Source organism: Salvia splendens, chromosome 12, assembly GCF_004379255.2.
Source record: "Salvia splendens isolate huo1 chromosome 12, SspV2, whole genome shotgun sequence".
In the NCBI taxonomy this organism is placed as follows: Eukaryota; Viridiplantae; Streptophyta; class Magnoliopsida; order Lamiales; family Lamiaceae; genus Salvia; species Salvia splendens.
The window spans coordinates 2,695,493-2,718,807 of NC_056043.1; the positions used below are offsets into that span (position 1 = coordinate 2,695,493).

The 23,315-nt window shown below is 43.8% G+C and overlaps 1 protein-coding gene across 1 annotated transcript; it reads right to left on the reverse strand.

The window, feature by feature from the left end:
- Positions 1-2,558: 2,558 nt before the first annotated feature.
- LOC121757986 (CSC1-like protein ERD4) lies at positions 2,559-6,160 on the reverse strand. The gene is made up of 6 exons (XM_042153431.1): positions 5,793-6,160; positions 5,340-5,488; positions 4,983-5,258; positions 3,999-4,843; positions 3,471-3,726; positions 2,559-3,261 (listed from the first exon to the last, which is right to left on the reverse strand). The coding sequence occupies exons 1-6, from the start codon at positions 6,061-6,063 to the stop codon at positions 2,881-2,883; spliced, it is 2,178 nt and encodes a 725-aa protein (XP_042009365.1). The 5' UTR covers positions 6,064-6,160; the 3' UTR covers positions 2,559-2,880.
- Positions 6,161-23,315: the final 17,155 nt, after the last annotated feature.

A 23,315-nucleotide genomic window follows, 5' to 3' on the forward strand; every position in this document is an offset into this window, starting at 1 on the left:
TACTAGGAGAATCTTAATGTAATTCTAAAATTATAGATCATATTTCTAATTATTATTATTATTATCAATTAATAACTAGAAATTTTATGTAATTTAAAAATTCCGACTCATCTTATTGTTATTGTAATGATCTCAGTTAAAATTTTAATCACTGCAATTATTATGTCAAATAGTTGACTAAATTTAATTGATCCATTTAAATTTGGAATCATAACAACTTATCTTGATATTTCATAAGTCATATTTTCTGGAATCGTAGTTCAAAAATTATAGTTTCCGCAGTATTAGTACTTTTTTTTTCATAAACAAACAAGCTCTTTAGTAAAAAAAAAGTCTGTAATTAAATTATCAATCTACAGCAATCGAAATATTTGTTCTATAACAACTTGAGCGCTAAAGCATAAATAATTATTATCCAATCAAATAAACGAGCAATACTACTTAAGTAAAGTATTTTATTGGAGACATCTAATCAACTTCGAAAGATTAGTTTTCCCACAAAATTTGGATTACAGGGCTAGAATTTTATTTATAATTAATTAAGTATACATACATTAAAAATTAAAAATTAAAAATTAAAGAGCATCTTAAATTATTATTATTATATGAAAATTCAATCTTTTATGTTGTGCCTAAAAACATTGGTAAGGGTGGTCCAATGATCCTTTAGGAACAACGATGGACTTTCACGAGGCCCAAATTTGTAATTGTTTTATAAATGTTAAAATGAAATCAGTCTATTAAGTTGGGACAATCAAAAACGACAAAAGGAGCCGAATAAATTAGGACAGAGGGAGAATATATTAATAGTAGAGTCATGAAGAATTAGAGCATCTACAGCGGAGAGCACACTGCTGTCCGTCGGTGCCAGCAACATGGCACCGCTGTCTACCGCTGCGCTCTTGCCGCTGGCAAGGCGCTGCTCTTAGCTAAGAGCACGTCTGTGCCAGCGAGCAGAGCGATGTGGCGCTTTTCTATTTGCCGTTGGTATTTTTTTTCTTTTTTTTTAAAAATCGAAAATAATACAATAAATTAAAAAATTATATTTTTGGATTCCCAAAAATATACAGATTTTATTACCATTTTTGATTTTTTTTAAAAAAATTAATCCCAAAATCATCTATAAATACACACATTCATCATCCATTTGGGCAAAATTCGGCCACGAGTAGTGGGTTTTTTTAATTTTATGAATTTAATTATGTAATTTTTAATTTTTAGGATTTAAATTATGTAATTTTTAATTTTTAAGACTTTAATGAAGAAAATTTTAATTTTTAAGGTTTTAATTATGTAATTTTTATTTTTTTTGTAATTTGTAATATTATTTCGGTTATTTTTAATACATTTTAATATTGTGGAAATATTTTTATTTAAATTGAATAATAGAATGGTGAGACCCTTGAGCATGTCTTTGCGGAAGAGCATGGATATGGGTGTTCTGCTCTTGCCTAAGAGCATGGAGTAAAAGTGGGTCCGGGCCCACATCCGTGCTCGTTAGCAAGAGCACGGATGTGGATGCTCTTAGTAGCTGGAAATATGAATGTAAAACATCTTGGACTTGTAACATTTTAGAAGTATAGTTAACAGTTACAAATTTGAATATACATTGTTTCCCATAAAAAATGTGAATTAAAAAACAGAGACCATAATAATCAAGAAAAAAGAGATCATTTTTTCTCTTAGGTCCTTCTTGGTATGGTGGAACAGAATGGGGGAATGGAATGTCATTCCTACCTCCATTCCATTCCTTTGCTTGGTAAATTTTTTTAAAATAATGCTATGCGGCCACATTATGGCCAACCATAAATTAATTAAATAACAAAAAAAATTAATTTTTTTTTCAAATTTTTGGTTTAATACTACTTGATTTTACTTTTATATCATCTTCATTATATGTTGCTCAACATGTTAGTGTTGCTATTTCGTAGTTTTTGCTCAACTTATTACTACTGTCATTTCTTGATTGTTGCTCAACGTATACAGTAATTCGTGATATTAATGTGTTTTACGTAATGGAATTCAAAGATAAGTATCAACTCACAAGTCCATTCACACACATATAAGTTTATATCGGTAATTCTAATTTTTTTATACATGTAAATGAATTAAATTAACTCTTTATGGCCGGCCACATTATGGCCATTTAGCATCACTCATTTTTTTATTAGGAATCACCATTCCTTTTGGAATGGCCATTTCATTCCACATGGGAATACTCATTCCATCCATATAGCTAAGGAATGACCATTCCATTTTCCTTTCTTCTTATTTTAAATTTTAACAAAATTATATAAATATTATTTTATATTATATTTAAATTTAATATCATCACAATTTTATAATAAAATTAAAAATTAAAAAAATTTTATAATTGAAAAATCCACACACACACTTCACACACTACACATACTACACACGCTACACACACTTCACACACTTCACACACTACACACACTACACAAATTCTAAAATAGGATGCTTGAAATGTGTGAAATGTGAATAGTGTTTGTAGTGTATGAAGTGAGTATAGTGCTTTTTTTGGTAGAATCAACATATTAATTATTCATATTTCATTCCATTCCATTTCTATATTAATTTGTAGTTATCAAACATAGGAATAGAATCAATCAAGGAATAACAATTCCATTCGTGCTTACCAAGCACAAGAATGGAATGGAATTGTCATTCCATTCTCACCTTCTTTCCATCCCCTCCTCATACCATTCCATCATACCAAGAAGCCCCTAAATTTCACAAATACACACCATATTCTGGCATACAAATTTCCTACCACTAGATATAAACAAAATGCTGTTACCCAATAAATTAAGACAATTCTGAGAGCATGATACTAAACCTAAAACAATGTAACTTACATCAAACCGCAGAACCTGGTCTGGTAACGTGAGCCAAATCATCTACAAACTGAATCACTTCGGCCGTCTTTTCCGTACTCAAGCTACATGCAACGTATGACCTGAACACGCCTTCCATATTGGGAGTCTCCTTCAGTTCCCGGCAGGCAACGTCCAGCGCTGTCGACTGGAAGAAGCGGTAGTACTTAATCGTGCAGAAGTATATGAAGAGAAGGCTCAAAATAGGAAGTGGGATCAGAACCGGAGTGTAGATGAACTCCTTTGCACCAAAGTAACCCACCATCGTGGCTTGATACAAGAGCAACGATACTGCAACGCGGTTGTACATGTGGGGCCACATCCGGCCATAGGTCTGGTATGAAGGCACGTAAACTTTGAGCACCTGTGGATGGGGATATAGGCAAATGGAAGGCCAGTGTTAAGTAACTATGCAAATATTCAAATCTAAAATCCTTCAAAACTGTCATATGCTTTATCTATAAAGCTAAATCCCTAACTTTTTTCCTATATTTGCACAATGCATTTTTCTAGTACTATAAATACACACATTTCAAATATATAACTTGAAGGAAGAAGGTTGAGGAGATTCACCTGATTCCGGAGAACAAGCCATCCCAAACCAAAGTACAACACTCCGAATAGAAGGATTACCGGGGCTATGACAGAATAGCAGAGAACGATTGTCAGAACGAGCATATCATCTGGAAATCTAGTCCCATAGTTAAGATCTCCCGGAGCCCAAGCTTCTTTCAATTCATCTTCAGTCTTGCAGAGATACTTCTTCTTTAAATGAAAAATTATTAAAGGAACTATTCGTGACAACTCAAGCCCATATCCGACAAAGAACCTGAAGGCACAAAGTCAGTAGCGCATTTGAGTCTGTCTACAAGCCATGGAGACGAAGATATTTTATGGCGATGATGTTCAATTTCACCAGAACAGGCCAACTCAGAATATGGTGTAAACCATGAGTACAAAATAAAAGGATTTTTCATGAAAAGCCCTATTTTTTCAACGTTGAACCCTTGGAATTTTTTTAAAAAAAACAGGTGCAAGAAATGACAAACTCACTAAGAAGAAACAAACCACAACTAGTTAACAAAGGCAAAAGAGTCTTACTTCAAAGCCACAAAAGTCAAGAAGAATGTAGCACTTCCTGGAAGACTTGCTGCTAGTACATCAAATACACTGTTTGGATTATCCTCAATAGCTTTGAACGAATCGAAAAGTGTGTGACCTACTGTGACACCAATGAATATGTTCAGCACCGAGAAATAGTAGTACTTCCCGGAGGCGGCCCTTTCCGCATGACTCTGTGAAGGTATGCCCTCGGCCTTGGATAGGAACAACAAGAAACTTGGCAGCAGTGCCAAGAATATTATAAGCGCAATCTGAGGCAAGTAAGCCCCGAGGATTGTTCTGATCGTAGTCTGTTCCAGCACTGGTTTCAAGAAGGGGACCAACTTCTCCAGGTTAGCTAAAGTAGTCAGCGCTGAAATCAACCCAATAGGTATCATGTAAAAGAAGATAGTGAGGAACACTACGAAATATACAACATATTGCCGAATCAGTCTCTCATAGAAATTCTTGGAAAGATTGGTCCATAGCAACTGGCGGGCCTCGGGAGCATCCATGACTGTCCATTTATCCAACATTGTATCATGCAGACATTGTCCAGCGGCTGCTGCAATTACCCTGTTATTGAAGAAAACCACAGCTGCAGATTGTTGTTTGTCTTTCAGGGCGATCTTTTGCTCGGATTCTAACTTTGGAACCAGCTCTCTGATCTTTTTATCATAGTACTCTAGTGCATCAACCTTTTTACCTATAAGCTCCATAAAACCAGCTCTAGTAGTCGGCCTCGTTCCTTCAGGGTTAGCAGTCCCTTTAGACTCGGCATAGATGACTTCTGCACGCGCAAGCTTCTTTCTGTATCCTTCCAACTCTGCATAAATCTTGTTGACCTGAGAAAAAAAGGTGACAAGTTACAATACGCGATATGATCATTAAATGTCCAGTGAGAAAACACGCACACACCTAGAGAAAGACTATGGCGAATCAAAACATTGATGGAGAGACACAAAAGAGTGTCGAAGCAAGTACCACTTTATTGTTTGTGATCACCATTGCCTTGTAATATGTATCTGGATAGATTGCCTTAAAATACGAGTCCACCTGTTCGTTAATGCTTTGACCTTTCTCGGGAGCAGGTATGTCTCGAACAAGGGCAGCAAACTGCTCATTTCTCACTTCAGGCGACATAAGGGCTTCAGCTCTCATATTTGAAACATGTCTGTACGATCGCCACAGGAGATAATACGTAACGAAAGAAACCCAATACGTAGCTGCCACAAATGCCCATAACCGGTCGCTTTTTTGCTGTTATCCACCAACAATTCAGTGTTATTAAGCAAATACATCATTCCACAATAACAAAAACAGAGAAGGAATAGTACTAACTGCAATATGCCCCATGGATAGCTTGTCTAGTTCATTGAAAGTTCCTTCACTTGTGGTTTCATTAGCGTCTATTTTGTTTTTAGCAGTATAGGCAATAGGAAGAAGCACAGGAAGAAGAAGAATCCCCGAGAAAACCAGTATCCCCAATGCTGCACCAGATCAATCATCAATAACAGTATAAAACTAAACTTATCAGTCTAATTGACAACGAAATTAGACAGGAAAACATCAATAGAACACAAAACAGATAGATCTAGCTTCTACCCCAAATTTCCAGCTCCTGAGTGTGAATGTTCAGTTTGCAATTACATTTCCAACTACCAAGCATAAGCAAAATTAATCACACAGCGAAGTTCACGATACTGTTTAGATAGCAGCTTCCTTCCTAATTAGTCTGATTCTACATTTTCTAAACCTCAATTTAGAGATAATTCACAGTAATGTAGACGGTACCGGTGGAGAGGAAGACGAAGTAGACGGCGGCATCAACGCCGGAATGTCTGATGACGTCAGCTTCGGTGGAGGAGACGGCTTCCTTGATCCAAGTAAACGGGTTACGAGTGAGGCGGATTCCTTCGTACGGGTCCATCCCTCTCATGATCCGATTCGGATAGTAGATAACGTGGTTGGAGGGGCGCCTGGAGAGCCACGTGAAGAGGAACATCAGCACCAGGAAAATGACGAAGGACGTCCCCAGCGACGTCAGGAACGAGCTGAAATCCATGGCGCTTGCTGTTTTCTCTCTCTAGAATTGCGATGTCAATCAATGTGAAGTCAGTAGAAGCGTTGGAAAGAGAAGGAGAAAGAAGTAACCGTTGAGAGAGGCAGTTGAAGGAGTTATTTATAGCACAGACGAATGGATTTTGCTTTCTAAATGTAAGCTCATTCAGGTGGGACAGCGCCTGGCTCATTAGAGCACCCGCAACGCGTGCCGTTGCGGTGCCTTATTTCATTCAGGAGGAACGGAACCGCGGCGGCACGCGTTGCAGCCGCCCGTGTCGTCGCCATTCCGTGCCGGTGCCGTGCCGGGTGCCGTTCCCGCGAGACGCGGCACGACGCGTTCCGCCACGTGCCGAGGCGACGTGGCGGCCTCCCATTCGACGCGTGCCCCGCGAGTGGGCGTCGTCACGGTGACGCAATAATTCGATTTTTTTTTTAAAAAAATCGAATTTAATAAAAAAAAATTGCAACGGCATTGTTACCGTTTTTTTGGCCGTTATTTATTTATTTATTTATTTATTTATTTATTTTTAATTTATTTACTCTATAAATACTCCTATTTCATACTCATTTCACTCACAAACACATCTGTCTCAACCGCAAGTAGTCCGTCTCGAAGTGGAGCGCATCCGTCTATACAAGAACGGTTATCTATTCATGCAAGGACATGCGACTCTAGCGCACACACCCAACTCCAACAGGATCTAATTGAGCACATTTGGGCAAACTTTGGCAGATGAAATTATTAAAATTGTGTACTTTTATTTTTTTAGGATTTTAATTGTGTGCTTTTTATTTTTTTAAGTTTAAGTTGTAACTTTGTTTTAATGTTGTGTGTTTTTTAATAAAGTGTGTTTGTTTTTTATTAAAGTGTTTGTTTTAATTGAATTGAGTTGGAAATAAAAATAAAAAATGAAATTGAATGAATAGTAATTTAAGGAACGGTTAAGGAACGGAGAGTTGCAGGTTCCGTTCCTTAGTTAAGGAATGGAGTAAAAAAGTACAGTGGGCCCCGCAAATAGTAGTTTAAGGAACGGTATAGGAACAACATTGTGGATGACCTTATAGGACCGAAAAATTCGATTAAATTCGATGTTTAGAGTTATTAAATTTGATGCGCGCATTTAGGGCATCCGCAATGGGCGGACGATGGCACGCCGATGGCGCGCATCGTCCGCGCCATCCATCGTCCGCACCCATTGCGGGTGCGCGCCATAGGGCGCGGACGATAGTCGCGCCCTATATTTCGGTCGCGGACGATGGCCATCGTCCGCGCCATCGTCCGCCCCATTGTGGAGGTCGCGGACGATCAACCACGGACGATGGCACGCGGTTTCATTGTGAAGTGTACCGACCCCAATGAAGCCGAATATCTTCGGGCGTTACTCGATGAGCTGCATCAGAAGTTGGGAATTAATCCGACTTAGTTTTTTTTTATTAGTTCAATGATGTAACTTTTTTTTATTAAAACTTCGCCGTTTGTTATTTAGACCGTTTTTTATTTACTCGTTACTTGTTATTTGAAAATAGTTAAATTAATTAAACAAAACAATAAAATGATGATGTGGCGCGCCATAGGGCGCCCCACTGCAGGTGGGGAGGTAGGAGGATAAAACTGCTGACGTGGCGCGCCATAAGGCGCGCCTTAGGGCGCCCCATTGCTAATGCTCTTAAGTTTTTGTCTTTCAGAGAGCTTCACGCTTATGAGTATATACAACGTCGGGCTTAAAGAACAGGAAAAATATGCGCTAGCGTGTGTGTGCGCCACTAGATATCTATAGTTAAGAGGTTGATACACGTATCTTCATACATATGTATGCAAGTTGTGCGGCCAAAATCGCTGTGACGCCTTCCCGCTTTTTTGTTTTCTTTTATTTGAATATTTAAATTTAGAACAACAATAATAATAGCCCAACGACTATATTTTGCAACAACTATTAATTTCGTTTTATTCGTAATTTTAATTGTAATATACAACTAAGAGGAAATAAATACTCCACTAAGTAATTGCATGCCGTTTGAAGAATAAATGTGTGCGTTTTATAGCACAGCAGCTTGTACTGTGTTTTCCTCCACAGTAGGGGATTTTCCCTCTACAATAACACATCTCTTGACCGGCACGAAGATTTTATGTTTTATTAGTTAAAGTGTTTAATTGGAGAGAGAAAATGTGGGTGTAGGTATTAAAATAGAAAGATAAAGAAAGATGGATATTTTAATATGAGTGATAAAAAGCGGCTCGGTGTATTAATTGGAGAGAGAAAGTTTCCAAGAAAGGAAATGTGTCATTTAGTTGGGACAAACTAAAATGGAAAACGTGTCATCTTAAGTGAGACGGAGGAGGTATTATAATTATTTTAAATTTAAATCTTTTTGCATACGCTATACATTGTTGTTAATGGCCTAAGTCTAGTAATTAAATTACCCTTTTCGCAAGATTTCTTGCCGTTATTGCATATTATAATTAATGGTTATTCCCTAAAAAAGAATGGTAGTATACATGCTATAGCTGAGAACATTAATTACTGTATTTATGAATTTCTAACCCCAACTAGATATATAAGTAGTGTAAAGTGTGTTAATTACAAGTCAAATAAAGTAGGCTGTTAACCAGAACAGAAGGTGTAGATTAGGACAATTGAGTTGCACAAAAAAGTACGTGTGTATGTCATGTTTATGAAAATATTAATGGAGAAATTAAATTACAAAGTCCATGTCGACTATGCTATCTGATAAAATCTTGATGTTGTGTGGATAAATCATGATTAGAAAGTGACTCCACCAAACTATAGGTTAGGTGTGTGACATTGATTATTACGTGTGTGACATTGTTATATAGCATGCCATGTGTGTCTATACGTGCTTCTATAATGTTGGTAGATTGTGATGGCTCAAGCACCAAGCTCGGCAAGTTCGGCAAGTTCGTCAAGCTCGGCAAGTTCGTCAAGCTCGTCAAGCTCGGCAAGCTCGGCAGCTCGGCAGCTCGGCAGCTCGGCTGTTATGACAACTCGTTTCCGGCAGCCGTTAGATCTGTTTGTTAGTCAAGTTTTAATCCTAGCCGTAGGATTGAAACTAGCCGTTAGTTTCTGTTAAATAGCTATTTTCATTAGTTAGTTTTACATACTGTAGCTCATTCTCTCGCTCTCGTTTTTTCTCATTCCAGTGAATAAAATTTCCTTTACAATTTCATTCCAATCTTCAACCGATTGTTCTTGCTACTCAAATCGTTCCTCGATTGTTTACAAATTGGCGCCGTCTGTGGGAATCGGGAGGCGCGATTGATTTCTGATTTGTTCTTTCGGTGGTGAGATTGGAGGGTGTTATGGCTTCTAGGTTTGAGGCCGAGAAATTCACGGGTAGGAATGATTTCGGCTTATGGCGGATGAAGATGCGGGCTATGCTGATTCATCAAGGCCTTGCTTCGGCGTTGGAGGCGGGCGGAAGGCAGGACAAGTCGGAGGAAGGGGAGAAGGTGGATCTTGACGAAAAGGAGATCCTTAAACGAGCTGAGATCGAGGCGAAAGCTCATAGTGCAATTGTGCTATGCCTCGGGGATAAAGTTCTTCGAGAGGTTGCAAAAGAAAAGACTGCAGCCGGAATAATCGCGAAGCTCGAAGACTTGTACATGGCTAAGTCCTTGGCCAATAGGCTGCTCATGAAGCAGCGGTTATACTCCTATCGATTCTTGGATGATAAAGGGATATTGGAGCAACTTGAAGACTTCAATAAGGCGGTCGATGATCTTGAAAATATCGACGCCTCGATAGGGGATGAAGATAAGGCAATATTACTTTTGAATGCTCTGCCGAAGTCATTTGATCAGCTACGAGATGCTATATTGTATGGCCGAGAGGGTACTATCACCCTTGTTGAAGTTCAGTCGGCCATAAGAGCAAAAGAAATTCAGAAGTCAGGCTCTAAGAATCCAGAGGCTATGGCTGAGAGCCTAAATGTCAAGAAGTTCAAGGGAGTCAAGAGGTTTCAGAAGCCGAGCCAAGAAAATCAGAAAACTCCATCAAATGATCAAAAGGAAACCCGCTCATGTCATTGGTGCAAGAAACCGGGTCACCTCAAAAAGGATTGCTTCGCATGGAAAAGAAGGCAAGCAAATGGTGGTGGAAACCGTGTTCCATCCACTGACTGTGTTGAGGAAACTGATGTGCCAGAAATTCTGAATGTGATGGAGGGTGGTCTGGGAGGATCTTGGATCATGGACTCGGGGTGTAGTCTGCATATGAGTCCGAATCTTGGCTGGTTTGAGGAGATCCAAGAGATGACTGGATCGGTTATATTGGGCAACAACCAAGTTTGTACCATCCAAGGTATAGGCAAGATCAGGCTGAGAATGCAAGATGGATCTGTGAAGATTATAAGTGAAGTGAGATATATACCTGATATCAAGAGGAATCTCATTTCACTTGGGCTTCTTGAACGCAAGGGATATACATTCTGCTCTACTGGGGGAAAAATGACAGTTTCCAAGGATCAAAGAGTGGTGATGGAAGCTGAAAGGAGGGGAAGCTTGTACTATCTACTGGCTAGTGTTGAGATCCCTACTGCACAGGCAAATATTGTGAAGGCTGATGACTTCAAAATCTGGCATATGCGGCTTGCTCATGCAGCTGAGGGAAGCATTAAGGAGCTGGCCAAGAAGGGGATTATACAAAGTTCTGGGCAGATGGACACTACTCCATGTGAGGAATGCATTTTGGGTAAGTCCAAGAAACAGCCCTATCCCAAAGGCAAGCACACTTCCACATCCACTCTTGATTATGCCCATAGTGACTTGTGGGGTCCTGCATCTGTGGTGTCAGTAGGTGGAGGGAAGTATTATATGAGTATCATAGATGACTACTCTAGAAAAATGTGGATATACATTTTGAGAGAGAAATCAGAGGCTTTTAGTAAGTTCAAGCAATGGTGCCTGGAAGTGGAGAAGGAGAAGTCAGTGGTTCTTAAATGTTTGAGGACTGATAACGGCTTGGAGTATCTCTCCAAAGAGTTTGATAACTTTTGTAAGGAGGGGGGAATTAAAAGGCACCGGACTGTACCTCTGAATCCTCAGCAGAATGGCATAGCAGAAAGGGCAAATAGAACCATATTAGAGAGGGTGAGGTGTATGCTCCTCTCATCTGGACTTGAGAAGAAGTTTTGGGCCGAGGCTGCATCCACGGCTGTGAAACTTATCAACAAATGTCCCTCATCAAGTATAGAGGGAGACACACCTGATTTTAGATGGTATGGCAGCCATGGAGATTACACCACATTGAGAGTGTTTGGCTGCAAGGCATATGCTCATCTCAAACAAGGGAAGTTGGATGCTCGGGCTATTAGGTGTGTGATGTTGGGATATCAACCTGGGGTGAAGGGATATCGTTTGTGGTGTGTAGAGCCAGGGAATCACAAGATTGTGATTAGTAGAGATGTTGTATTCTCTGAAACTGAAATGCCTTTTCTGGATAAGAACAAAGTGATAGTTGAGAAGCCTGATTCTGTGACTGATTCTGTTGATAAAGCTGACTTTGAGGTGGAGCATGGGAGGCATGAGAAACATGGGGAGAGTGAAGAAGTCACTGAGCCTCAGAGTGCTCAGAATGAGACACAAACACAGCCTCAAGATAATCTGGAAAACTACCAGCTGGCTAGGGATCGAGTCAGAAGAAAGATCAAGCTGCCATCAAGATTTGATGATTCTGAGATGCTATTTTATGCATTATGTGTGGCTGAAGATGTTGAGTATTGATGGGGTGCGTACTAAACAAGCCCAACAACAATGACGGCCCATCAGCCCAAAGCCCAAGGAAGAGTATGAGTTCGGCAACCAAAGCAGTTCGGTCTCAGTATTCGACCGAACAAAGAGTTCGGCCTCAGCCTACAGCTCGGTAAAAGCCAACTAATCAAGCTCTGCTCTCAGGTCGGCATCAAGCTCTACTCTCAGATCGGCAACCAAAGCAGTTCGGTCTCAGTATTCGACCGAACAAGGAGTTAGTGGACCCATACAGGATTTCCACAACTTCCAACACACCCACTACCACGTGGTGTCAACTCAGGCCACGATCGTAGGCCATGACCTACGCTACATCCACGATCTTAGGCCATGACCTCCACGACATCCACAACCATCATTAGTGGTGATGCAAGCCACGATCTTAGTTCAATGTATAAATAGAACTTAGATCAGATAGAAAAAAGGTTAAGCTCTCTAGAGATAAAATATCATATAGCAAGTCTGTGTTGTAAGCTGTAATCCCAGATCAAGCAATACAATCTTGCCCTCCCTTCTTCCCGTGGACGTAGATTTACTTCAGTAAATCGAACCACGTAAATTCATTGTGTCGTAGTCTTTATTCTCTACCAGTATTTACTAACATTAGAAATTCGCGGATCCATCACTGGCGCCGTCTGTGGGAACCAGAGAACAAAATTTGTGATAAAGCGAATTTTTGACCCTTTTTCCACCCCAAAAAAATGCATACCAGATCACATACTACCCGTAATACCGTTCGTGAAAACCATGAGGAAGCTAGTCCAGCCCGCAGGTCCGGAAAACAGCCTCGGGAGACATCTACTTCCAGTTTTCACGATGAAGGAACAAGCCGCTCAAAAGGTCCACACACCGAGTCTTCCCAGCAGCCTGATTTGAATGAGGCTGTCAAGCTGTTCTTGGCTGAGAAGCAGGATGAGTTCTTAGCCTTCCTGCAAAAGAGCCAAGAGCCGAAGACGAAAACGGTGGATTCTCCTTCCTCATCCAGACATGAAAGTCACTACCGCAGTAGTGCCGTGTCTTCCAGGAAGAAGAATCCTCAACCCCGACATGTTCCTGTTCCTCCTCGGTACCGGAATCACAGGAGATCTCCATCTCCTCCATACCGAAGAGATGTCGGGTTCGCCATGTACGGAGCATTGAAGACTCCGTTCTCGGACGATATCACCCGAACTCCCCTTCCACAGAACTACCGAACTCCGTCGATGACTTATGACGGGTTGGTGGATCCTCATGACTTCCTGGGACGCTATCAGTATAACATGGCGAACCAGGGTCTCAATGAGGTCCATATGTGCAAGCTGTTCCCCGAGCTGCTTATCGGGAACGCGAGAAGGTGGTTCGATAGCCTCCCCCAAGGCAGCATTAGATCTTACCGAGATCTAATGGATGCTTTCCACAGGAGGTTCTTTCAGAAAGCGGAAGCCCGGATCACTTCGGCTCAGCTGCTTTCTATACGTCAAGGTCGCGACGAAAGGATCAGCGACTTCATGACGAGATTCCACAAGGAATGCCTACAAGTAGATGATCTCAACGATCTACTTGTCATTTCGGCATTCCAAAATGGAATCCTGCCCGGAGCTCTCTACAGAAAGCTCGTGGAATGCAGTCCGCAAACAGCTCAAGAGATGTGGGACATTGCGGACCAGTTCTCCCGTGCCGATGAGGCTGACCGTCGCAAACGGTCTTTAGACAGCTCATCCCGAGGAGACAGGAGGAAGCCCGATCATAGCGATCAGGGACATCCTCGCCGAACTCCTTTTGGCGATCAGGGACATCCTCGCCGAACTCCTTTTGAAAGGATTCAAAGGACTCTGGTGCAAGACAGATTGGGACCCCGTCTCAATCCCGAGAAGCCGCCCGCTCAGTTCGTACCGCTGAACAAGCCGAGAGCGGAAATTTTCGAACTGCACTCTGACCTGTTCGAAAAGCCAAAGCGGATGACGAAATCAGCCGCGCGCCGACCCCAGGATAACTACTGCTCCTACCATCAAGACCACGGTCACGATACCGAGGAGTGCAGAAACTTGGCTGCAGGTATCGATGTTCTTGTGAGGGCAGGGACATTGAAAAAATACCAAAGCAAGCAGTCAAAGAAGAATAAGAAGCAGAGAGGTGCGAACTGCGCTCCTCAGGATCCGAAAAGGCAGCCGGATCCCGAAGACGATGACGAGCCGCAATATGATGGAGTAATCCAGACTATTGACGCTCTCCCTGCCGGGAAGACCAAGTCGTCCCTGAAGTCAGAGCGCAGAGGCTCCAATCGAGAGGAGCCAACGCATAAAAGGCTGAAGCAGGACGAAGTGATTACGTTCTCGGATGCTGATCCCGTCCCGGCCATCTCTCCTCACCAAGACGCCATTGTCATCCAAGCCGGAGTGGCAAACAAACTGATCCACAGGGTGTTTGTGGATACAGGAGCGTCAGTCAGCATTCTTTTTAAAGAGTGCTTCGACAAACTAGAAGTGGACCCAGCTCGGCTCAGTCCGGCTCCGCTTCCCCTGAAGAGCTTCGCCCAGGAGGACACCCGCCCTGAAGGTATTATCAGCCTTCCGATCACGGTGGGGAAAGCGCCTACTAGCTCCAGTACGATGATTGAGTTTTTCGTGGTGAAAGCTCGGTCCCCGTACAACGTCATCCTGGGAAGAGACTGGCTCAACACAGTTCGGGCCATTTGCTCCACTTATCACCTCACCATCAAGATCCCTACTAAAGGAGGGATAGCGGTCATCCGAGGTGACCAAAAGAGAGCAAAGGAATGTCTGCAAATTGCGCTTAGAAGTGCCGAGCAGTCAGATCGGCACCACCAAGCATAGCAATCACAGCAGCCGGAGTCAGAGGCAATGACCGAAGTCATACCGGAGCCGAATTCGATGACAGTTCAGCTGTACGAAGACGATCCATCCAGAACGGTTAAGATCGGCTTCGCGGGAACGCCTCTACTTCGGGAAAAAACCATCCAGCTCCTCAAGGAGTATAAAGACGTCTTTGCATGGTCTCCGTTGGACATGACCGGAGTGCCCCCCGAGGTAATCACTCATCGGTTAAATATTGATCCTTCGGTCCGGCCGATAAAACAGAAGCAAAGACTCTTTGCGGCAGAACGAAGTCAAGTCATCCATGACGAAGTCCGTCAATTATTGAAGGCGGATGTGTTATTCGAAGTGAAGTATCCTTCGTGGGTGGCCAATCCTGTCATGATCAAGAAAAAGGAAGGAGGATGGCGGATGTGCATAGATTTCACCGATCTAAATAAGCACTGTCCCAAAGATTGCTATCCCCTTCCGAACATAGATAAAAAAGTAGAAGCTTTGATAGGCTTTGAAATTTTTTGTTTTCTTGATCTATACAAAGGATACCATCAAGTTTTAATGGATGAGATTGACGCTTCAAAAACGGCCTTCATTACTGATTTCGGCATTTTCGCTTATAAAAAGATGCCATTCGGTTTAAAGAATGCCGGAGCCACTTATCAAAGGATGGTAGACAAGCTTTTTCGGCACCTGATTGGAAAGGAGGTCGAAGTGTATGTTGACGATATAGTCGTCAAAAGCAAAAGCACTTCGGAGTACGAGCACAACCTCAAGTCCACTCTCAACGTGCTCAAGAAAGCCAACCTCAAACTTAATCCCCAAAAGTGTACCTTTTTGGTAGATTCGGGAAAGTTTCTGGGTTGTTGGGTTTCAAAGGACGGACTCAAGGCAAACCCCTCAAAAGTTCAAGTCGTTCAGAACATGGCAATGCCGAAGTCCATACATGACGTGCAAAGGCTAACCGGATGTCTAGCCGCACTGAATCGATTCCTTTCCCAAGCAGCCGAAAAGCAACTGCCGTTCTTCAAGGTGTTGAAAAAGGCACCAAAGTTCGAGTGGGGAGCCGAGCAGAAAAAGGCCTTTGACGAGCTCAAAAGTTATCTAGCCGAGCTTCCTATTCTCTCTGCTCCAACCGAAGCCGAAGTAATATTCTTATACTTAGCGGCATCGGATCAAACCATCAGCGCGGTGCTTGTACGAGAAGAAGGCCTAAAGCAGCTTCCCATCTATTTTACAAGCCGAGCATTAAGAGGTCCAGAAACCAGGTATCAACCTCTGGAAAAGATTGCTCTAGCATTAGTAAATGCAGCAAGGAGACTGCGGCCATACTTCTATGCTCACAAGGTATGCGTCTTAACTGATCTGCCACTTCGGCAAGTGTTGACCAAACCAGAAGCATCAGGCAGAATCGCCAAGTGGGCTATAGAGTTGGGAGAGCACACAATTGAATATCTACCTCGGAAAGCCATCAAGGGACAAGCCTTGGCAGATTTTCTTACAGAAGCAAAGTTCGATCAAGCAATTCCTGTTATTGCCGAACAGAAGAATTCTGCCAATGCCGAACTAGCACAGCCCTTGGAATCCGAAGTAGAGCCGCCGGACTGCTGGAGCGGATTCGTAGATGGAGCTTCAAACAAGATGGGAAGTGGAGCTGGTATTCTACTTGTCGCTCCCGACGGACACGAGGTAACCTACTCACTTCGGTTCCTATTCCCCACTACTAATAATGAAGCCGAGTACGAAGCCCTCCTGGCCGGACTCCAGTTAGCGCAAAGTCTGCTCGTCAAATCTCTCAAAGTCCATTGTGATTCACAAGTCATAGTAAATCACATGTTGGGTACAAGTGAAGCTCGTGACGAGAGAATGAAGAAGTATTTGGACAAAGCGCAAAGCATCAGCCGAAGTTTCTCCTATTTTCGGATAATCCGCATTCCCAGAGCGGAAAATAGCCGAGCAGATACCTTAAGTAAGTTGGCCTCAGATCCGAGCTCAAAGGCGGAAGAATTAATGCATCGAAGCATTGATGAAGCCGAGGTACATTCAGTATCCAGCTCGCCAAACTGGATGACGCCGATCTTGCAGTATCTGGATCAAGGACAATTGCCCGAGGATAAGAGAGAAGCTCGGAAGATCACGTGCCGAGCACTTCGGTACGAACTTCATGAAGGAGTCCTCTTTAGAAAGTCTTACCTCCAGCCGTTATTGCGGTGCGTAGGACCAGAAGAGACGGACTACATCCTCAGAGAAGTTCATGAAGGATCGTGCGGTAGCCACATCGGAGCCAGAGCTTTAGCTAAAAAAGTTCTGAGATGGGGATATTATTGGCCAACCATGGTACAAGAGGCAGTGCAGCTCGTCAAGAAGTGTACGAAGTGCCAAATTCATGCAAATGTCCCAAGGATGCCGCAGACCGATCTATACACTATGCAAAGCCCTTGGCCTTTCATGCAATGGGGCATAGACATAGTGGGACCACTTCCTCAAGCTCCTCGGCAAATGAAATTCCTTATCGTTGCCGTGGACTACTTCACGAAGTGGGTGGAGGCTGAACCATTAGCTACGATAACGAGCTCAAAGGCATTGGACTTCGTCTGGAAGAACATAGTGTGCCGATTTGGCATACCCCACATCCTCATCTCGGATAATGGGACTCAGTTCACCGACAAGACGTTCAAGAATTGGTGCCAAGAGCTGAACATTCAACAGCGGTTCACTTCGGTCTCCCATCCCCAAGCAAACGGACAAACGGAAGTAACGAACCGGATTCTGGTGAAAGGGTTAAAAGCTCGGTTAGAACAAGCCAAAGGACAATGGGTAGAAAATCTCCCTCAAGTCCTATGGTCCTACCGAACTACACCCAAAACCTCCAACGGTGAAACTCCGTATAGTCTGGTGTACGGCACTGAAGCCGTAATTCCGGTGGAGATCGGCGTACCCAGTCCCCGAACTCTAAATTTCTCCTCAGAAATGAATGACGACGGACTGAGAGCAGAACTAGATCTCGCCGAAGAAAGAAGAGAATTGGCGTGCATAAAAGCAGCCAAGTATAAGGAGCAAGTAGCCCGGTATTATAACCAAAGGGTGAAAAAGCTTCAATTTCAAGTGGGAGATCTCGTCTTGAGAAACAACGAAGTAAGCCGAGCAGAAAAGCTGGGCAAACTCGAACCCACATGGGAGGGTCCATATCGGGTGTCAGAAGTCCTCGGCAAAGGGTCTTATAAATTGACTCACATGTCAGGAGAACAAGTACCCCGAACATGGCACGTCTCCAACCTCAAGAAGTTCCACTTGTAAGAGACAAAAGTCCGGTTAGTCCGTCTCGTGTCTAGTTCGGTCATAGGGGTATATGTTTTTATTTGTTTGTTTCTTACTTGTACCTTTTACTTGTCGTTTTTTAAAAAAAAAGTTTAAAGTTTTTTTCCTTCATCTTTTTCATTTTTTCTCTATGTGTTTTGTCTCTATGTGCTTGTCGTCTCTTACAAATGGTACCAAGGTATATCGTTCTTTAAAGACTGATCCCCTTTTTAGATCGATTATTAAAGACTATTGTGAGTCCAAGCTTCTAAGGAGGATACAAGACCACAATTCAGCTTAACAAGCACTTCGTCTGAAACGAACTGCAATAAGCCAACGATTGTGAGTCCAAGCTTCTAAAGAGGATACAAGACCACAATTCAGCTTAAACAAGCAGTTCGTCTGAAACGAACTGCAATAAGCCAACGATTGTGAGTCAAAGCTTCTAAAGAGGATACAAGACCACAATTCAGCTTAAACAAGCAGTTCGTCTGAAACGAACTGCAATAAGCCAACGATTGTGAAGTCCAAGCTTCTAAAGAGGATACAAGACCACAATTCAGCTTAACAAGCACTTCGTCTGAAACGAACTGCAATAAGGGAAAGTCCGATCCACGCGATAAACCTCGCCGAATTAGGACGACCAAGTTCGGTCAAAGAAGTTTACCTCATAAGACCGAGGGCGACCATGTCTAGTCAAAGAGGTTTACTGCATAAGACCACTTCGGTTAACTGGGAAAGTCCGATCCACGCGATAAAACTCGCCGAATTAGGACAAGGGAAAGTTCGATCCCGGCGACAAAAATCGCCAAATTAGAACACAAACCAAGTCCGGTCAAAGAAGTTTCCTTCATAAGATCAAAGACGAGTCCGGTCAAAGAAGCTTACTTCAAAGTCCAAATACGAGTCCGATCAAAGAAGCTCACTTCATAAGACCGATGACGAGCACGATGAAATTGTTTCGCAGAACTGTAAGTAAGCAGTGATAAAAGCGAAAGGAAAAAATTTCATTTATTAAATCTCGTTCGGCAGACAATTCAGCTCCCCTACGAGAAGGCATTACGCCATTACAAAGGACTATTCTACTGTCCTCGGTTGCTAAAGTTAAGCCACCTATCTGCAAAATCCTCTGGAAGCCGAGTTCGGTTGTTCCGAGCAGATGAAGAATAAGCAGGTCGACGAGATGCTATCCTCGACCCAACACCTCTTCCGCGAGCCCCAGAAGCTCTAACCCCTCGGCGATGAAGAGTCTCTGCAATAAGCATCTGCTGATCTTGCTCGCTCATAGTCACAACTCCTCGGCGAATTTCAGTCCGTCCCTGTCTTGACGATTCCGGTTGCTCCTGAGCCCGTTCTCGTCTTGACGTTTCCGGCTGTTCCGGAGTTCGTTGTTGACTTGGAGTAGGATTTTGAACAAGGGAACCAGAGGCTTGATCTGGAGTGCGAGCATCTGTTGGCGGGAAATGCCTAAGGAATCTCTCGATTGAGGGACGCCGGGAAAGAATGATGTCGTACCGAGAAGCCCAGCGCCGTAATGATTTCACAACTTGTTGGCAAGCCGAGCTCTCCAGCGCATTGTTCCTCCGGAGTACATGATATTCCTCCCACAGTTCGTCAACTCGACTCTGAACATCTGATATGGTCACTCCCCCGCGCACACGGATGTAATCCTCGTACGCAGTCCTCTCAGCAATGGTCGTATTCAGCTCGGCCTCCAGATCCTTCTTATCGGACTCTAAGTCCTTATTATCGGCCTCCAGCTTCACTAAATGAGCCAGAAGCTCGTCATTCTTCGTCTGATCGGCTATAGCTCTTTTCTCAGCTTCGTCTAAAGCCGAAGAGTACAGCCGTTTCCAGTGAAGTATCTCCATCTCCTTGAGTACAAAGCAGCTATATTAGTTCGGCAGCTGTACCGAGCAGATAGTAAAATACAACAGGAATAAAGGCGAGTACGAAAAGCCATACGAAGACAAGTGTAGAGAATTTTTCATTCACAAGGAAAATTTTTTACACTAGGAGGGCTTCAAGGCCATTTTACAAGGAAGAAACTAGACTAAGAGAAGGGAGACGAAATCATACTCCGCCAGCTTCGTCTCCGGCTCCTCGGTCTGGTTCAGCTTCTTTCTCCTGAGCTACCTCAGCCTCGGCCTCGCATCCTGCCGGCCTCGCCTCCGCCTCCTGATCGGCTTCCTTCTCCGGATGCCCGGCCCGCTCGACTTCGGCCTCCTGCTCCAGCGGCTCGGCCTCACCCTCTCCGTTGTAAGTCGAAGCGGGTGAAACGGGTCCCACGGAGGCAAAGATAGCCTCCAGGTTCTCGTCCCGATCAGCTCGACAACTCCGGACTCGGTCTGCAGAAAGCAGGACCGAGGATGAAGCGAGCTCCTCAAGGAGCGGCAGATTCTGAAGCCGAGCTGCTATCTCTCGGCTGTACAAAGGCAGCACGACGTCGGCCCCCTGCTCGCCCTTATCGGTAATTAGCCTTACCAGACTACCGACAAAGGCCGAGAACTGGCTGCTCAAAAAGAGTTTCTCCGTGTAAACACGGAGAGCCTCCCCCTGGGCAGCCACGGCGGCAGCCTCCTTCTGAACCTCCCGGTGCTTCGTCTGCTCTTGCAGGATGATGAGCTGGTTTTTGGCTGACCGGGCTTCATCCTGAGCCGAGATCCTAGCAGCTCGGGCCCTCTCAAATTTGGCCTCAGCCTGTTCGGCCAGACTACGAGCAAGATGCAACTTCTTCTGCATCTCCTCGTAGTCGTGGGATGCTTTGGAGAGCTCCACGGAGACGAGCTTGGCTCTCTGAAGATGAACAAGGAAAAAACTCAACAGAATGGCCATCAAAAAATGTGGAAAAGAAGCCAAGTCAGAAAGCTTACCTCCACAAAATTCGTCGGCCATTGAAAAGGCTCAGGGACGTGTTCCGGGATGTCTGCAACCACCTCGGAGATGACCAGGTCTTTCCCCGGCACTCTTGGGGACTCATGAAATTTCCCCTTCCCTTTAGCCGAACACGGCTCCGGCTCTTTCGGATCCGAAGAAGAGGTTCTTTGCCTCTTCGGATTCTTCTCGGCTTCAGACGCCGAGCGAGGGGCTCTCTGCCTCTCCGGCTCCACAAGCTCGGAGGACTTTCGGATAGCCTTATTCAGCAAGTTCACTGTCAAAAAGCAAAAAAAAAAAAAAACAAAACAACAAAGTCAGATTTTCTTCGTTAAAGCAGTAGAGCATAAAGATAAAGAGAAATCCTCACCCTCGGCCTCTTCGTCCGAAGACGAGATGTCGAACACGACGTCGCCCTTGACGAGCTCAGACTCCGTGTATTGTTTCCTAACTATGGGAATCTTGTTGAGCTCGCCATCGAGCTCGTCCAACGGTTCAGGCCGAGGATGACGGATAACGGACTTCGGCCCTCTCCAGGGAAAACTAGGAGCCGCGGTCCTATCATAGTAGAAGAAGCGGTTTTGCCACTTCGGCCACTTCGTTTTACAAAAGGCCCTAAAGGGCTGTACAGGGATCAAGTAAAACCAAGACCCCTTCCTCTTAAATTGAAAGAATTTAAGGATCGCCTTCAAAGACAAATCCCTTCCTAACTTACGGAGTTCGGCAGCGAAGGCCGACAAGTGCCTCCAAGAGTTCGGAGTCACCTGGCCTAAAGGAAGCTGAAAAAAATCTAGTAAATCTATAAAGGCAGAAGGGAGGGGGAAACGAAGCCCGCATTCTAAGCAGGCCTCGTACACGGTGGCGTAACCCTCCGGCGGGGAGTCAGCCCTATGATCACCGTCAGGTACCACCGCCTTCCCCCCAGGAAAAAAGTATTTTTCGGGTAGGGATATCACAGTATCCTTACTCAAAATACTATGGAAATACTCTACGGTCTTCTCCCCGGACTCTTTCCGGCCAGAAGACCCCTTACCGCCTCTCCTACCGCTACCCGACTCCGAAGAAGAAGAAGAAGAAGACATTTTTCTTACTTTTTGAAGGTGAAGAAAGTCTGAAGAAATTCTTGAAAGCGGAGAGAGAATTTTCGCAAAAAAGAGAGAGTGCAGAAGAAGCAGTCGCAAAAGTGCTTCAATGATGAAGAAAGGAGGTATTTATCAGATTCGGCGAAGATTTCAAAATCGTCGCACCGTTTCTAATCCCACCTTTTCAGGATTCAACGGCCGGATTTTACTGTCGCATTTAATGCAAGGCACGTCCCCTGACATCAGCCTCCCCCTTGCCTTTATCCAGAATGCCGAAGTGACTCACTTCGCCGAAGTGATTCACTTCGCCCTTCGGGGGGGGTAGTGATGGGGTGCGTACTAAACAAGCCCAACAACAATGACGGCCCATCAGCCCAAAGCCCAAGGAAGAGTATGAGTTCGGCAACCAAAGCAGTTCGGTCTCAGTATTCGACCGAACAAAGAGTTCGGCCTCAGCCTACAGCTCGGTAAAAGCCAACTAATCAAGCTCTGCTCTCAGGTCGGCATCAAGCTCTACTCTCAGATCGGCAACCAAAGCAGTTCGGTCTCAGTATTCGACCGAACAAGGAGTTAGTGGACCCATACAGGATTTCCACAACTTCCAACACACCCACTACCACGTGGTGTCAACTCAGGCCACGATCGTAGGCCATGACCTACGCTACATCCACGATCTTAGGCCATGACCTCCACGACATCCACAACCATCATTAGTGGTGATGCAAGCCACGATCTTAGTTCAATGTATAAATAGAACTTAGATCAGATAGAAAAAAGGTTAAGCTCTCTAGAGATAAAATATCATATAGCAAGTCTGTGTTGTAAGCTGTAATCCCAGATCAAGCAATACAATCTTGCCCTCCCTTCTTCCCGTGGACGTAGATTTACTTCAGTAAATCGAACCACGTAAATTCATTGTGTCGTAGTCTTTATTCTCTACCAGTATTTACTAACATCAGAAATTCGCGGATCCATCAAGTATATAGAGCCATCCTCATATAAGGAAGCAATGGAGAGCAAAGAATGGGAAAAGTGGATGAAAGCAATGGTGGATGAAATTGATTCTCTACTGAAAAATGGCACTTGGATATTGGTTGAGAAACCTGATGGAAGGAAGGTTATCAGCTGTAAATGGATATTCAAAAAGAAGCTGGAAGGTGCTGAGGGTGATCAGATCAGATTTAAAGCCCGGTTAGTGGCTAGAGGATTCACTCAAGAGCATGGAGTTGATTTCAATGAGGTCTTCTCACCGGTTGTAAAGCATTCTTCCATTCGAATGTTGCTGGCTTTGGTTGCTAAGTTGGATCTGGAATTGGAGCAGCTTGATGTGAAAACGGCCTTCTTACATGGAGGACTAGAGGAAACAATCTACATGGCCCAGCCTGAGGGCTTCATCAAACCAGGGAATGAAAATAAAGTATGCTTGCTG